Source organism: Lampetra planeri, chromosome 29, assembly GCF_965212315.1.
Source record: "Lampetra planeri chromosome 29, kcLamPlan1.2.h2, whole genome shotgun sequence".
NCBI classification, from domain to species: domain Eukaryota; kingdom Metazoa; phylum Chordata; class Hyperoartia; order Petromyzontiformes; family Petromyzontidae; genus Lampetra; species Lampetra planeri.
Window position 1 is genome coordinate 6,338,505 of NC_136135.1, and position 17,347 is coordinate 6,355,851.

The following is a 17,347-nucleotide window of genomic DNA, read 5'->3' on the forward strand; positions in this document are numbered from 1 at the left end:
TACAACCGTCATTCGCCACTAAATGTCACCACGGCGCCTGTGCCAGGCCAGGTGCACTTTGAGGCCACCACGTGAAGTGTCGAAAGCTCGCTGTTGACAGGCGGAGGTGTCGGGGCAGACCCAGCAGGTGCCATGGGGTCGGCTGACTGAGATGACAGGGCTTGCGATGTTCAAACACCAAATAGAATACATTTTGCAGGGAATCAAGTCTGCATTAACCACACACATCGCTTGTCGTGAACATGCAAACACAAAACATGCTCTGATAATCATATATGGCAGTCTTTGTAACCGATTGTCTTTGTACTGTTCATCTTTTGGCGTTCTCTGCTCTGATATAAAGAAGGCTGCTGTCTCTAGTGTAGGCCAAACAGTTGCAAATACAATGCCATGTATCATAATTATCAGAGCATATGTTGTGTTTGCATGTTCACCGCAAGTGAGTGTGATTAATGCAGACATGGTTCCTTGCAAAAGGGTTTCTATTTGGCGTTTGAACATCTTAACGCTTGAAAGGGTAAAACAAAAACTTATCTTCTTATTTTTGTTACGCAAAGATTGTCACACACATTCACCTGCAGGGTTATAAAGACGCACCCCCAACTCGTGATTGAAAATTACATGTACGGTGGTCGGGGGGGGATAAATGTGCGCCTCTACATATGGAGAATACAGCATGGTTAATGCGACACCGTATTTACGTGAACATGATGTTGATATGTTAATTATACTTTTCACATGGCACTGTACAGAGGTCACAATTTACCAATTATTGTGACTAACAGGAGTGTGTCTCGGAGCATTAATTAGTCGGGTAGCTTATTAGTAGAATGACGTCGTGGGATGTAGCCTAAATAAGGCTGATAATGCATCCTGATTTCTTGTTTTGCGTCCTTTAATGCCATGGCCATGTAATAGTACATGACATGTTAATCACGTTTCTAAATTAACGGTGATAACCACAGACAGTCTAACTCACATTAATTATCACGTGCATAGTTTCCAGTATTACTTTTAAAATAAATTTGAAATCAAAAGCCTCAATTGTAACATGAATGCGGGCCTCATATTACAGTATTTGGCTTTTGGAGGGTGGCTGATGGTCACGTAATTTAACTGATATCCAAGGAATGGAACGCATCCCAGAGAGGGCATCCAGAGAGGAGATGGAGCAATGAAATTAGTTCGTGTGCAGGAACGAGGTGGATTATTATATTACATTAGGGGAGGCCTTCATCCAGCAGTGGATTGACCAAGACTGATGATGATGCCCCAGTATTTTTTTGTTTAATGCTATCAAAAGCATCGTTTGCTGTCCAAAGGCTCTCACCTGGTCTAAAATAAGGAGTTGGTGATGATGATATAAAAAATAGGTGTACAACTGTTAGTAGGTTTGTAAGGTGAAACGTGAATACAACTAGACATATACAAATATATATTTACAAACGAAGGTGTTTGCAGCCTATACCCAGTAAAAATGGGACGTTTGGCCGTTAGGTCAAAGGTTACAACCGGCATGCCAACGTTGGTTTTACATTGGGCCAACAACATACACACGTTGATTCAACGTTGTGCCAACATATTCCAACGTTTGGCCAACTCTGCCAACTATGTCTCAACCTTGGGCCAACCAAATGCCAACGTTGGGCCAACGGTGACGTGGTTTATTTGGTAATTGCATGTCCACCATTTGTAATAACCAGTTTTGTACGGTCACTTTGATATTTGATGGCACATAATATGACAATCTTGAGAAATTTGAAACTTTACCAATGTCTCAGTTTTGTTTCTTATAGCCGGTGTGTAACTGAGTGTACGTAACAAATGCAATCGTGAAAAATGTTCCACAGACATCAGCAATGTGACTTGAAAAGCTACAACGCAGTGCATTTGGCATAATGGAATTTGAGACGATTAATACTATTACAGTGCTATACTGTAATAGTATTAATCTCTCCCAACGACCTTGGGATTACCACAGCCGTTGCCATCATCCTGTGCTCAGGAGAATGTGTGTTTGCTACTTATATATCTTACTGATAAACTTGGCCGCCTGAGGTTTATTTTCCAGCCACGAGTGAACATGAGTAGTGAGTGATATCTGAACCTTTCCCTGACCCCCCTTCACAACTGGCCTGCACTGACCATTGTGTTGTCTATAGCGAAACAACCGCCTTGACGACAACACAGGCTAGGCCTTCATGCAGTGATATTTTGTCAAAGAGATCTCAATTATTATACAGTGCCTGTACGGTACTGTGTTGAATTTTTCCAACTCTATGAAATTAATATTCTCTATATATGCAGTAATGCAGTCTATTTTAGTATACCCTGATTAAAAGCGTTCCGCTGTGCCTGAGTCACAGTCACGCTTGTAACTGAAAAATCAACATACCCGCCTCTGTAAATTTCCGATGTAAACATTGCATAAGAAAACCTTTTTATCTCCCCTTGTGTTGCATCCACGATTGCATTTGCTGGCCACATCTAGGCACTGCTGGCGTCCTTGAAGGACTGTGTCGTGATACGAAATTGGCCAGGCCAAGTAAAAACATTTCATGGAGCAGCCAACAGTCCAGTCAAAACAGATTAGCAAACACAAGTAACATTTGTACAAATACTTTTTTCCAACCATTTTTTTAAATTACCAGTTTAGATGATACAGTGTGTTGTACTTGTCATCTTTACAACCTGTATTTTTGCAGGTATCCCAATGAGGACGTGTTTAATGATTGGATGGTATTTCCGTTATATAAACACGTGGCGCGGACGTGAAGGTGGCCCAGGACAGGAATGAATGGTGAAAGAGGATCAGGAATCCCGACCCCACGAGTGAGAAATATGGCAGGAAGAAAAAGCTACTAAATATTTGCCATACGCCAGGGGATGAAGACACTCGATCTCATGCCAATGAACAAACATCGTTGTAAGGTGAAGTGGACACATATTGACGTGTGTAACGCATAACCTTTTCTGGAGGAGCTGTTGTTATTTCGTACGCATTTATTTTTAGTGATCGAAGACCGACATCGCTATGAATAACCCCGCAAAACACATTGATGCGCCCTCAGCTGACTTATTGAAATTTAAAAAAATACATTTTGAATTTGCAAAAGTGCATTACACATCTTCCATGGTAAAAACGTAAAGTATGAATGGATATTATTTGCAATTGTACATTATTAGATCCTCACCACATTCACAATTAACACTGACTTTTAACAGAAACATGGTTAAATAATAAACTCTAAAGGGCTAATGTTAAGAACAATGGCCCTTCCTACTGTGAAGAGTACTAACACTGCCCAAATCTGCCAAAAATAAGATTGACACAGATATCCACATCATGTTAACCTCGGCATTGGCTATTGTCACTGTTAGACTAAGCTTACACCACTTAACTTTTTATTATTATTATATTTGCACTGTTTTTGATTTGTGTTTCCTTTAGGATCGTTAAATACCTCCTTTGTTAGTTGTGCAATATCCCTTAAGGAGCCTGTGTACTCGTTCTCTGCAATATTGATGTCTTTGTTTTGTTGTTGTTTCCATGCTCACGCATCACGGATCTCCCTTGTTAAATAGCCAGAAAATTGGATTAACGGGATCATCCATGTAACAAAATAAACTTTAACAATGTGACGTTTTTTTATTTGTTCCAAATGAATGTTGTGACTTGTTACGAGAGGTGTGTAACGATGCATGGAGTCATCAATTAATATTGATTATTAAGCTCAACGACACATGCACTGAATCACGTGTTTAAGAATATATGTTTTTAATTCATGCAAGTTATATTTAATGGGTTAATCCTGACTCAAATGGCTACTACATTCACCTTCATGTAAAAACAAATTATTCTTGAATACATCTGTAAACATCATGATGACAATCAAATCCTGGGGGTAAATCAAAACAACAACAACTACTACTTACACATAGGAAGCTTAGAACAGTTGTATAAACATCAGTGAAAATGTTCCAGAGATGACACTTCATTAGGTAGCAACTGAAGGTAATTTCCCTTGAGCTGCTTTATCCAACCAGCCAGCTTTGCAAAGTCATATCAGACGCCAATTAATTACCCAAGGGTGTGAAGACCAACGTAACATACTTCGTGCGTGAGGCCTCGCATTGTTTGTGCGTGTGTAATTCTCTTTCAAGGTTGTTATCTGATATAGGTATCACTCTTTGGAAACACTCTGACATCATGCCTACTTGTGCGAATGTGCCAAAAATACACTTGCTTGCACTTTTTGGTCACAAGATGAAATCTATACATGCAAGCCACGTGATGAAACACGATAATCGTGTCTCCTGACGTCACGGAACGTTCAATAATTGCCATCAATAAGCAGCATTTAACATAATTGTTAGTGAATGCTAATAGCACACAACAGTGTGATAATTTACGTCTTATGATAAATGGTGTATTTCATCGTTGTGTTGCGGCTCATAGATAATTAGAAATTATATTCTATGACCGATAGTGTCACGCAAAAACATTAACACAACAGTATTGCAGGATTGTTATTTCACGAAAGTATTGTAAACAAATTAGTGTAGTACCAAGAAGGTGGAGCGATTGCTATGTGGTTTGCACACTGCGCTATGAACTCTGAACCTGAGTTCAATTCCGGGCCCTGGTTAACATCAGTGGCAAGTGATATCTGAAGTGGTCTTGGATTCTCCCTTAAACCATCTCAAACCATCGTGGTGAAATATGTTACAACTAAATAAACCCAACAGCGGTGGACTGAAACAGGGCTGGGAATTGTTATTACGATATTTACTTGCCAAGGATCATTATCCCAAATTGCACACCATGTATTTAAAGCATCCCTGTTGAGTCATATGCCATGTTCTGAATGTGCACTGCTGACCAGCGTATATATAATCAGATTTTTAAGTGTATGTACAGTGCAAGCAACATTGTAGTTTTCCTCGCAAAGTATCGACCGTGGGGAACGCTTTAAATGTCTCTTCATATATTATGTGAGCATCATCCTTATCAAGAGTAGGTATACAACAACAGCAGTGTGATGGGCCAGTCTTACTACTGTATTTGATTCCTGTAGATTATTGTGCTACATAATCATCATCGTGAGCCATGATCTAACCACTGCTGGAGAAAGGCCGTCGCCATCCTTCACGATATTGTCAAAATCAGTATACAGGATTTGTTTATATTGGTAGGAACCACCTGGTTCCACCAACCCACAGGGGATTATTGTGTCCGTCCGTCCGTCGTACATCCAAATATGGGAGGGGTGGGGCTGGGTGGAGAGGGGCTGGGTGGGGAGGGTGAGGAGGGGCTGGGTGGGGAGGGTGGGGCTGGGTGGGGGGGTGGGAGGGAGGGAGGGGTGGGGCTGGGTGGGGAGGGGCTGGTCACCCCGTGGTGCCCTTATAAAACTCAACGTTTAACCTACTCGCGCCGGCTTGTGCCCGCCCTCACAGTCGGCCATATTTGCGGAATACACCACGCCGCCGTTGACCCTGGCCATTGACCGAGCAACCCAACCTACCAGCTCCCTCCGCAGGAATGTGTTACTGGAGGAAGTCTATTTAACTATGAAGCTCTTTGTCACAGATGTCCAGTCAATATATCAGTTGGAGGGACACCACTGGAAAACACCTCGGAGTGTGTATTGTGGGGCAACAATCCCTCAAGTTCCTGCACCCAAGCTGATTTAATCACTCCATCTCTGAAATGGACGTCCTCTGGGCATGTTCCCACCTTTGGCGGCCACTTTCGAGCAATGTAACATGGACCTATTCTTGGTCCACGTTTTTTTAACAGTCACTATATGTCTCCAAATTGTGTTTCGCTGTCTTTCATTGTAATTCCAAGCATGACATCCCCATGCTTTTTTGCACACGTTTCAGCTTTGATTCTATTTTATTTCTAATTGTCCATGTTTCTGTTCCATGTCATAGCAAGTAATATACACTGGTTAAAACACACACACATAGGTGTGTTGTTTTTCCAATATTGATTTAAGTTTTTGAACAGCACTCCAGGATGCCTTCATCTGCCTATTTAAATCATCGCTATTAATCCAGCACACCTTCAATAACTGTATACACACTTTGAGGTATTTTCCAGTGGTTTTCCTCCAACAGAAATATTAAATTGTCTATCATTCCACAATTGTGGTATTTAATTTGTGTAAATATATATCGAATATTGCTCCAACAGTCGGTTCTGATGAATTAATTACGTCTGTAGTTATTCCATCTGATACACGAGCTTTCCTTTATTATTCACCTCTTCAGGTGTGACATCTAAAACAGTTTCTTCATCACCCCATAAATGCTGTTTCCAGGGGTGTATAATTATTTGTTGTGCTGCACCTGCATTTAATTCCTACACTAGTTTAATGATTGTCTCTACCGTGACTCATTCGTTATATTTTGTCGCTACTGTATGCTATATTATGGTTCCATCTGAATCACGTGTTGAAGAATGAAGAGTTAGGTCAACAAAATATGGTCGGGTCAACACACATGCAGTCACGAAAGCTCCAAAATTAAGACACGTAAAACGCTCCACCGGTTTCCACATCCAGTGTCTCATCGGCAAGGTGAGTCTAAAGAAAATGCTAGCTGCCAGATATATGTCTGGCAAGGACCCTCTCTGTTAGATAGATCATAAGATCATGATAAATGTATGATGTATGTCATTGGTCCACACATAACTTTTGTATTAATACAAATAATCCAGCCACTGCTGTACAATTTTAGTCAATAAACACTGCTTTGAAAGGAAAAAAATATGTATATAATCGGGCGACTTTTCGGGCAATGACCCTTATTCATGTGCTTTTTACTTTCGATGCAAGTGTTATTGACGATTTGTTTTTGGTTTGGCATTTTTTTAAATTAATGTAACCTTCTAGTCTTGGGTCTTTCGGTAAAGTCATGTAAATAGATCACGACGTTTCAATCGCGTTATCTATTATTATTTTATTAACGTGACTTAACCGAAAGACCCACGAGTGTGAATGCCTGCAGCCACGAAAGCTTTAAATCAAGATGTAATTTCACCTTCCCCCAAAAAAATTACAAAAAAGGAATCGATTCGCGAATCGATTCAACTTCTAATTCCATAATCGCATTAATCGGATCGCGTCGAGTGGACTCGCTACTGCCCCTGGTGTCGCCGCGCTGCATTGTGGGGCGATCAGCTGTGATCACCGCGCCGGGCTCCAAGCAGCAGCAGCGGCGGCGGCGGTGGTGGCGGTCGGTGGCTCCCGGTCGCTCTGTTCCCCAGGACCACCCCCCCCTCCTCCACCACCACCCCCCAGGTCCCCCCCAGGTCCCCCCCAGCTTAACGAGTTCCTGATCGCAGCTTCCCGAGGGTTTCGTTCCCCCTATCCCGGTTTCCAGACCGCCGGTGAAGCGGGTCCTCAGGTTAACGGGGTTACTACGTCCCGGGTTAGGTAACGGGGGTCCAAATCCGCTTAACGGATTCCAGTTCTCTGGGTAAGGGGATCCTCGTCCCCGCGTACCGGGTCATAGGGTCAGGTTAGCGTGGTCCAAATCTCGATTAACGAATCCTCGTGCGAAGTAACGGGGTTCAAACCGCGTCTAACGGGTCCCAGTTGTCCGGCTAACGGGGTTCCAGGTCACGGATTCTTGGTCTCCGGCTCGCAGGCTAGGTCCAGTATCTGGTGGTCTCAGGGCACAGGAGTGTCGCTCGTTCCTAGTCACAGGACCACACGCCCCCAAAGTCCAGACTCTCAGCTGCTGGGACCAGGTCTCTGGGACCAGCTCTCTGGGACCAGCTCTCTCGGATCGGATCTCTGGGACCAGCTCTCTGGGACCAGCTCTCCCGGATCGGATCTCACGGACCCAGGTCACCCGGTACCAGGGTCACCCGCAGAGACCTCGGCCACCCTCGGCTCGACTTGTCACGGGGGAATGATGACGGCCATCCCCGAAGTAACAGTGCTGGAGGCCCCTGGCGAGCGGTCAGTGGCGCGTGGTTTGATGGTGGTGGTGGTTGTGATGGTGGTGGTTGCGGTGGTGGTGGTGGTGGAGCTGAAGTTGTCGGTGGCTTTTGTGTTGTGGTCGAGCGAGACGCGTGGGTGAGAGAACGATTGGGGGGTGGGCACTCCTTTTGTGTTGATGTGTGATGGTGATGCTTGCCGGCGGGCGATGATGGTGGTGGTTATTACGGTGATTGATGACGATGGTGGTAATGCAATTAAAATGTGGCCAGTGTAGTTTGTGATCGAGCCAGACAACGTGCATGCGAGAGTCTATGCGATGTGTGGCGATGCTGCCGTTGGTGATGATAGTGGTGATGGTGATGATGATGGTGGTGATGGTGGTGGTGATGATGATGGTGGTGGTGGTGATGATGATGGTGGTGATGTTATTGTTCACGAAGTGGCTGTTGTTTGTGTTGTGATTGAGCGAAACACGTGGATGGCGCACAGCACAATGGCACTTAGTGTTTGCTACACGTTACTCTTGACCTGTACACTAACACACTAGAGACGTGTCATGCGCTAGAGTTAATACTTTGTCTACAGCAGAGTTTACTATGCATTGTCTACGCATACATTCTGTACTTTGTAAGCAATGCACAGTACTCTTAAAGTCATTGTGTAGTGGTAGTGTTACTACAACTTGTGTGAGTGCTGGACTGACTGCGGGATTGACGAATTCGCCCTCACTTAGGCTTTATGATTTGTTCATAGTTTATATTTTGCCACAATAGAGTTTGCACCTTGAAACAATGCACTGTTAAATGCACAATAGAGTCTATGCTTTGTAAACAGTGATGTATAATGATGTATTGTGTTCGATTTATTGCGTGCAGCACAATATAGTGGTCACAGCACGTTCATCCACTGCAATAGTTTTGTACTTTACAATTTGGTTTGTAATGTTTTACTTTTATAAGTTGCGAAAAGATTGCATACTTTACAGTCGGATTAGTTATTTTATAACGCTTGCTTGTATTGCGCCTACAATAGTGTACACCGCCTACAGTTTATGTTTCGTCCACAATAAGCTTATCTAAAGTGGCCTATATTTTGTCTGAAACAGAGTTAATACTTTTGTAAACAATGCAGCACAGAAACTGTGCTTACCGTGTGCAATGCTCTGCAATGCAGTGCACTGTGTAGATTTGAAGGATACGGCATTAATGTTGTACATTATATACTTTACACTCCACGTGTTAGCCCATACATGGTACACAAGTGTGCATACAATACACAGTAGAGTCAGTCGACTTTACAGTCTACTGTGTGAATAATATTCCTTGTGTAGTAGTTGACATTGTAGTTAGGGTTACTGTGTAGTACTGTTTAGCCACATTGTTCTTACACAGCTCAATACAAACAGTATTATGGTAATGTTATAATTACCATATTTAGTATACAGTACTGTATACTTGACTAAGTGGTAAGAATGTACATCATCACAGTGCCAGTGCAGTGTGTACCTACAATACTGCTCTCCATTACGGCATTGCTGGATACACAATCGTCCTGTGCACAGCACTAATACACTGTGTATACAATACTGTAATACACACTACATCCAGCAGTGGATTGATCACCTTTGCTGGTGATGATGATACGGCACAAAGCAGTGCACGTACTGCGGTAGAATTTCACGTTTGCACGTCGGTGTGGAAATTCCACGTTGCTATGGTTGGGGCCCAGTCTCCTCTGTGTGTGTGTGTGGCAGGAATCACACCGCTCGATTCGCCTGTCACGTAGGGCAGCATCAGCAGGGAGTTGACTCATTTTACCAACCCCATAGGTGTATATGATGGCCAAGCCTTGACCCTGGCGAGAGCAACACGTGCATTTGTGGAGGTCGTTGTTGTTTTAGCCACCCGCTCGTTCACGAAGCACAGAGTAAGCCGGATGTTTTGTGAAGGTGCAGTTTAACACGTAAAGGCTTTCGCGAACGAAACGGGAGGATTTCTCCACAAGTCTGGCTGCCGCCTGATGATGCCGGTTGTAATTACTGGCGAAACGTCGTACTCAGATTGCCAATGCGTTGTGGCTTTGCTCTCCAACACACCGGCGTGCTGTTCTAGTAAAGCATTGCCGCGTTCTGTTTACGTGACAAACCTTACCGTAATTTTCTGTGTTGGGTGGTGGCCGGTTTAACGATACATATATTTATGCGATCTAACCAAAAACACTTGAATTATGTTTGAAGGTGCAGTAATCGCTTGCACACTAATTAACGGATGTCGTTTTCTCTTAAGATTTGTCCGGTTTTTTGGTTGGGGTGTGGGATTCATGTTTTCTTTTTATTTTGGCTTCCTCTGTGAGCTTCATAGAACGTAAGTGGCGTAATTCACACTCGCCTTTTGGCGCTGTCGGCTTATTAAAACAATTAGGTGTAATTGTTTAAGCTGGTACACGTACTACTTTGTGTGTGTTGAGTGGCTAAAGAGTTTAGTGTTTACAGGTACTGTCTGTACCTGTTGTTTCAGTTCACTCTTTCTACTACTCCGCTCTAGTTATTGCAAGATGATGTTTAACTAATTCTTTTCGTGTGCCAAGAGGAGTGAAGTGTTCTTGTACACTTCACCGTTGACCTACGAGCCCCGAGCTGACACCGGTGGATTAATCAACTGGTTAACCCAACCTCCAAGAGTTGGACTTTCCAAGCACTTTAATGCAAGTAATTAATTACTCAACCAGTTACCGCTTGACAAATGAGTTATCATGGTTATCCTGTAATTGGAAAAGAGTCACGGCTTATGTTCCCACATGGACCATCAAACGGGGTGGAGGTGTTGGGAAGGGCTTCTTGGTAATATCATCTTCATCATCAGCTTTGACGTTGAAAACATTACGACTTCTTGTTGATTAATTTACTTAACGCACATACCGTTCCAGCTCTACGACAACAACAACAAAACTATTGACCAAATCACACGGAATGCACCAGAGTCTTGTCAGATCTCGAGGCTAAGGAGGAATTAAGCCTGTACAGTGTTTGAAATGACGACCCTTCAGTAAACATTGTAATATCGGCTACCATGGGGCTACTTTGTAGTCGGTAGAAGGCTGGTTGGCATCATTTATTGTATAGTATGACTATTTTTTTTATCCCATGTCTATATTTCTTGTCTTCAATGTCCAATGACCTGCTTGGTGAATTATGGTCCAAATAACCCATACAACCTGCAGTGTGTCGAGGCCATCATCCAGCAGTAGAATAATAGAAAAGAGACCGTACAAGTAGTAAAAAACAATATTATTCCATGTTTTGGTCCGAATGAAATTGGGGGGATGTGCATGAGGCCAGTGGCTTCATTTTCTTGAACTGTCACTTTGTAAGGCAAGACAGTGTTGCCTTTTTACAGCATACAGCTAAGCTGTTCGTCGGATTTTACATTAAGTAGCACAAGCAAAAAGAACAAAAGCGAATAATCCGAACTGAGCATTTATTTATTCTCGAATGGACAGAGGCGCGATGAGCTTGTGATTTGCTGAGAAGGTGTGGTCTAAATCCATCAGTGTAATCGACTTGGGTACCCACGGCTTACTGCCATCTGTGTGCATTTGGTGTCTGCATTTTAAAGTTTTAAAGGCACACTGTCTGAGCGTGCCTTCTTTGTGCAGGGGATCGCTTCCTTTGTTGCGTTGCCTGGGGCGCCTCATATGCTCTGCCCACATTCGGGCGCGATGGAGTGGGATTTGCCTATTCGTACGCTGCCTGGCACATCGAAAGACAAAGGTCCTTGTTTAGCCTCGTGGACTGCAAGAGGCGAGTGCCGTTAGCAAGCACCTATTAAGGTCGGCATGGCACACAGAGAGGTTTGGTGTGGCCAAAACCATAAACGGCTGCCTCCTTCTCCCTGCTGCAACTGCGAATGGTCCCACACGACAGAAACTACCCATGAAAGGTGGAGTCGACTTACAGGAGGTTTTAGATACCGTTTGTCTCCGACGTACGCCATGTCCTTAAATAAAACGTGAATTGCCGTAATCGTTGCACACTTTATCCCTGACATGGCAAAGGCAAATATTATTCACATGTTTAACACGTAGGCTTTCGCGACCAATATTATTCATAATAAAGGTTTTTTGGGTTAGATGGCGTTATTTATAAATGTGTTGTAACCCTCCACCACCCGACACGGCCAAACAATGCTGTGGATTCACTCTTCAACACACCGGTGGGCCAAAGTAGGGAACTATTTGTCTTTTATCGATTTAAAGCTTTCGTTACTGCAGGGATTCATCTTCTTGGTTCTTTCAGTAAAGTCACGTAGAAGGGAAATAATAACGTGACACTTTTTTTTGCTGATTGGCCGTGTCGGGTGGTGGAGGGTTACGACACATTTATAAATAACGCGATCTAACCCAAAAACCTATATTATGAATTATTCATATGGTGAATTACTGACTGTTGGGGTAGCTGCTGTTAGCGAGCACCTGTTGAGGCCTTGGGTCTCCCCAGTGCTGATGGTTACACACCACACCTTATTTAAGGCTGAGTAGACCTATCGGAGGCACAGGACCAGTTCAGGTATAACTCGCCATTGATGTGAACAGTGGCTGGGAGTTTAACTCGGGTTGCTTGTTTTGGAGCGCAGTGCATTGACTACTACTTATGTTCACACAAATACTTGCAAACCTACATTATGGTTAAAAGTGTTAACGAATTAGCTTCGTCATTTTGTTTCTTTAGACTGTTTAAAATCTCAGTGGATATTTTTTTATCAATTGCGTGAGGTTATATTACGTTTTCCAAAAAAAACACGATTATTTGTGTACCGTTTATCATATGGTACTTGCCTAAGTGTGAGCATCACGTTAGCTGTCGTGATCATTATACTGTTTGTCATGCAGTGACGTAACCGCTATTGCAGCCTTCATAAACCGGTGGGTATGAGAACCCACCGTTGGAATGAATTAAACTTTTGCACGATTTTTTTTATCTTGTTTTGGCAGATATATGACATAATCGTAGCCGCCAGATACAACGTGTGTAAATGATCACGTGTCTATTTAAATCTATTCTTGTTGAGTGTTTGATATCGTTCAGGGCACGACCTGGCATCAATACAAACAAAGGGTTCAAAACATTTCTTGTTTTTTTTTATTTTGAGAATGCCAGCTGCAATGCCTTCGGTGCTTGTTATTAGTTTTTTTTAATGTTTGTTTACTTAAACTCCTGTTATACTTTATAAAAAAAAACTAAATTCCACCTTCGCTACATACCATCGTGTAAACCCATAAATGGAAATTTCACGGAGGTTTAATTCTCCATTATTGGCCTTGGTCAGACTTAAGGTGCTGGAATTCATCAGAAGCAAATCAGTGGCGGGCAAATGTCAGACTGAAGCAAGTGCGGGAGAAGTTAATTAAAGACGTGTTGTGTGTATGTTTGTTGAATTTTCTGATATGTTGAAATTAGGACACGCTGACCTTCATACAACGTAGTGAAGCATAGTCATTCTGCTCTGTGAGTTTTTATATTTCTCTAATCCATTTGTTCCTTTTCCTGTCTCAATGTAATTCCAAGCGGCCTCCTCCCTCGATGCTTCTGTTCACACTTTTCACTATTCATAAAAAAAATTCAGTAATGTCCACGTTTCTCATCCATGTTACAATAGGTAGTACGCATTGATTAAAAAATGTGCCCCACCACTAGATTTGAATTTTTTAATGAAAAGCAAAGCGATTGCCTTCCAATGGCAGTTTTGACCTCCCGTCTCAGAAGCTAAACAAGGTCAGGCCTTCATAGTATTCAAATTGGTGACTTTGGTAGAAAATCTATCAACATTTTTCAGGAAGTTTCATTTGATAGCTTACTACACAAGAATTTTCTTCCTTCCAAATATGTTAAATGCGGGTAAAACTCCACTCCTCTCCATTTTTCAGCACCGTTGGGGATTCCATGTGCCTACAGCAGAAATTAAAATATGCGTATGACAATCGCCGTTGATTTCCCACAAAGTGGTACTCATCCTGGAGAGATGAGTGGCTCATGTGACCCACGTTTAGGATTTTTACCTGTGACCTTATTGCGAGCCACGAACTCTGGCCACCGGGCCACTCGGCCAGATCAGATCAACACAAATGACGAGATGACTAACTAAGAATACCGATTTTCACACTGTTTTAATATTTCCTCGGCATGACTTGGGAAGGGGGTGGGCGGCGATAACCTTCATAATTGGGTTGTGGAATCGATGCATCCTTGTTTATGAAGAAGGAGAGTGCAGCTGCCATTTTTTCGTGTTGTTTGTGTGTCACCTTGCAGGTCCGTGTTGTTATTGAAGGTTGGGCACGTTGTTGTATTTCGTGATCTCGCATGCCTATTTTTTTGGGAGCCCGGGCAGGGCTTGTGGCGTCAAGTGTTTGCTTCGAGTGGGGCTTCACAAGAGGAATAGTTCAGCCCCAGCTACATTTATTCCGAGGTGCGTTGTTATGTGGGCGGGGGGTGAATCGAGAAGACACGAGCAGCTTCCAAGGAAATGTTTATGGACCGCAGCTTTCAATCACGCAGATCTGCACTGCCATGCGTTGCGACGTCACGGTGCTTTATTAATTTTGTAAGGACTCGTTGGTTGACGTACCGCGTTTCGGGATAGCAAAAGTAATTAAAAGCCAAAACCCTTACGCACACTCTTTCTGCGTTGCCTTGGAGAATTGTGGTTAAAGCAAATACAAAAAGGATTATTTTCCGTGTCTCAACACAGAACGTGTGTGTCTCTGTGGCATGGAGGTGGCCCAGCGATAACGTGCTTGCCGCTCGTTGTAGAGGTTCACGGTTCAAATCCGGTGACTGGCTTGGTTATGACGGGGCCACCCTTTGCCAATCCTGCACTGAGCTGTGTGGTGAAGTAAGGTTAAAACAAACCAGGCCCATGACCATGGGGAGTCCTTCACCCAGCAGTGGATTGTCAACGGGCTGTGAATGTGCTCCGTCTGCCATCGCACTACTCGCTCTACCAACCTCCCTCACCACGCTCTGCCGCCTATTTCGATCGCAGCCATTCAACAAAGAGTGACGGGGGGGGGGGGCTTCTTCAGCGCTGTGCTGCTGCCGGCCCAGTGGCGCGTGTAACGAGTGCGGTGGGCCCCCCCCCCTTCCCCCGACACAGGCGAGTGGGAAATTTGAACCGGGAGGATAATGCTGCAAGGTCAGTTGCTCGACCGGCTTCCTGCCCATGGGTGGCACGCACGCCATGGCTGCTGTCTATCTCTGTAAGTGTCTGTGAGCCTCAGGGTATCTCCATCTATCTCCGAGTATCTGAGTATCTCAGTCGGCGTTGGCCACTGAGGGAGTGAGGGGTTTCTTTTTTTTCTTGTCGCTACATGCTTCCCCCTGTGCCGTTCCCGTTCCGTTGTAATTTGGCTGATGCCTACTTTATTGGGGGCGATATAGGCTCATAAAATACAGATTGATTGATCGATTCTTGTCTCGTACGCGTGTGGGCTCCAAACACGCTTCCTGGCAGATTCGTGCAGCAGCAGCAGCAGCCGTTTCCTCAATGTGGGAGGCATTGAAAAGCAGTTAAAGTCCTTTTGAAAGATACTTACATTTTTTACATTTTCTCAAGAAAATGCATTTAAGAGAAGATGTATCTCACTGCATAAAGTAGCGCTTTATGTATATAATAATACTTCTTACGTATGTTAGGACCATTTCATCCATAGATCCCAATGCGCCATATGTTACTTAGGCTGTGTGTCATGGTTTGTTGAATGATTTTGAAGATTTGTCTGTTACACACAAGGAATGAAGTATCAAGCATATGCGTGGATTAAGTAACTTTCCAGTATGCAGCGTACAAACACTGAGGCAAATCCTTTCCGTGCTGGTTCATCTCCAACTTTTGTGCTGCCCTTTGATCAATTCTGCCAGTCTTCTATAGTTCCAAATGGCAACGTGACCGCATGCTTAAATTTCGCTCATATTGGACCATCTTCACAAGAGTTATCGTGACTCCACGTGAACAGCAACAGGTTCTGACAAGGAAAACCCATAGCAGTTCCATTGACGTTGGCGGGGCGCGTGCCACACGCAACATCCAGCAGCGAGAAGCTCAGAAGAGCAAGCACTTTTTGAATGTTGGTCCCCACCTCCACCCCTTGTTTATGCCGACCTCAGGGAAGATTGCTGCACGTAAAAGCCGGGCATTGTGTGCGGCTTTCCGGCACTGCGACTCGGTGGGGTGGGGGGGCTTGGCCATGCATGAGAAGCGTGCAGAGCTCCGAAGAAAGGGGTCTTGTCTCGCGAAATGCTTTAATAATAAGTGCATTAATCATTGCTTTGGGGGGTTTAGCCCCTGATTACCGTAGTGTTTCCCATGAGCGCGGGCTCCAGGCCGCTTTACAAGCAAACCTCGGTGGAAAAGCAGTTCGCACGGTTGCGTTTTAAAACAAAGATCCCCTGTATAGGCTACTCAGGTTGTGGGGGAGCAAGTGATGTCAGCGTCGATGAAGGGCGGTGCGCAGTGGCATGTGGTGCGTGGTGTGGTCAGAGCCACGCTCGGCCCTGTTTGTCTCTCCCGGTGCTCTTGTTTGAACACCACGCCGGGTAGAGTCGTGTGAGGCCAACTCGATCTGTGGGAGGCACAAAAGCGGTTCAGATGGTTGTTACCGATTGTTGGTCACATGAGCAGGAATCGGAACTCAGGTGGGCTTGGTTTGTTCGTAAGACGGTGCACATCACTCCACCAAGACGACGACTGTGTCACTCGCATTGCAGAGGGGTTTCGTGGACACTAATAACAAGGCTCATCACAAGTCACCTCCGCAGATATTTCGTGCACTTTCACGATTGGGGGCGTCGCAATTTGATTCAATAATTGTTTTTGTTTTTGTCTTGTTTTTGTTGCCTCGTTTGAATTGCGTCAATTTCATCTCGTCTCTTGCACAGCTTTGCCCGCTCTAAATTGAACATGAGCGTACGCTTTGCATAAAATCTCCATAGCTGTAAGCAACCAATTCTCAAGCGCACGATTCGGCTAAGAATCATTTCTTGTCATTGAATTTACACATCGTTACATGCCCGCCAATAACGACTGAACCGTCGTGTTGTGATGGCGGCGAGGAGCTTTGTGTGATCTTCATCGCAAACCCTTGAAGCGTAAATTCTAATAGAGGCGCGCGCCCACCTCGCATCTTCTCTGCAGATCTCGCAAGCCATTCTGTCGCCCTAATTAATACCGACGCATTGACGTAGACGGGCAACGGTCGTGGCCATAGACACCTGCTGAGATTTCACTAAAGTGTCTATTTATACGTGCTGTAGATATGCGACTTTGACATCTCTGACTTTAAATAGCTGCAACCTAGCGCACTGAGCGTCCAGATTCATAATCCCCTTCTTAATACCAGTA

General features: G+C 44.1%; 1 protein-coding gene across 3 annotated transcripts in view; it reads left to right on the top strand.

Moving 5' to 3' along the window:
* The first annotated feature begins 7,278 nt into the window (after positions 1-7,278).
* The window catches only part of LOC144728627 (protein Aster-B-like), a 125,956-nt gene continuing 115,887 nt past the window's right edge, over positions 7,279-17,347 (top strand). For 2 of the 3 annotated variants that reach the window (XM_078608180.1, XM_078608181.1), the window contains exon 1: positions 7,280-7,973. In XM_078608180.1, coding sequence (XP_078464306.1) covers positions 7,924-7,973 — 50 coding nt within the window. In that variant the 5' untranslated portion in view covers positions 7,280-7,923. Of the gene's footprint in view, positions 7,974-17,347 lie in introns of all 3 variants that reach the window. The other variant, XM_078608183.1, reaches the window with a different exon arrangement.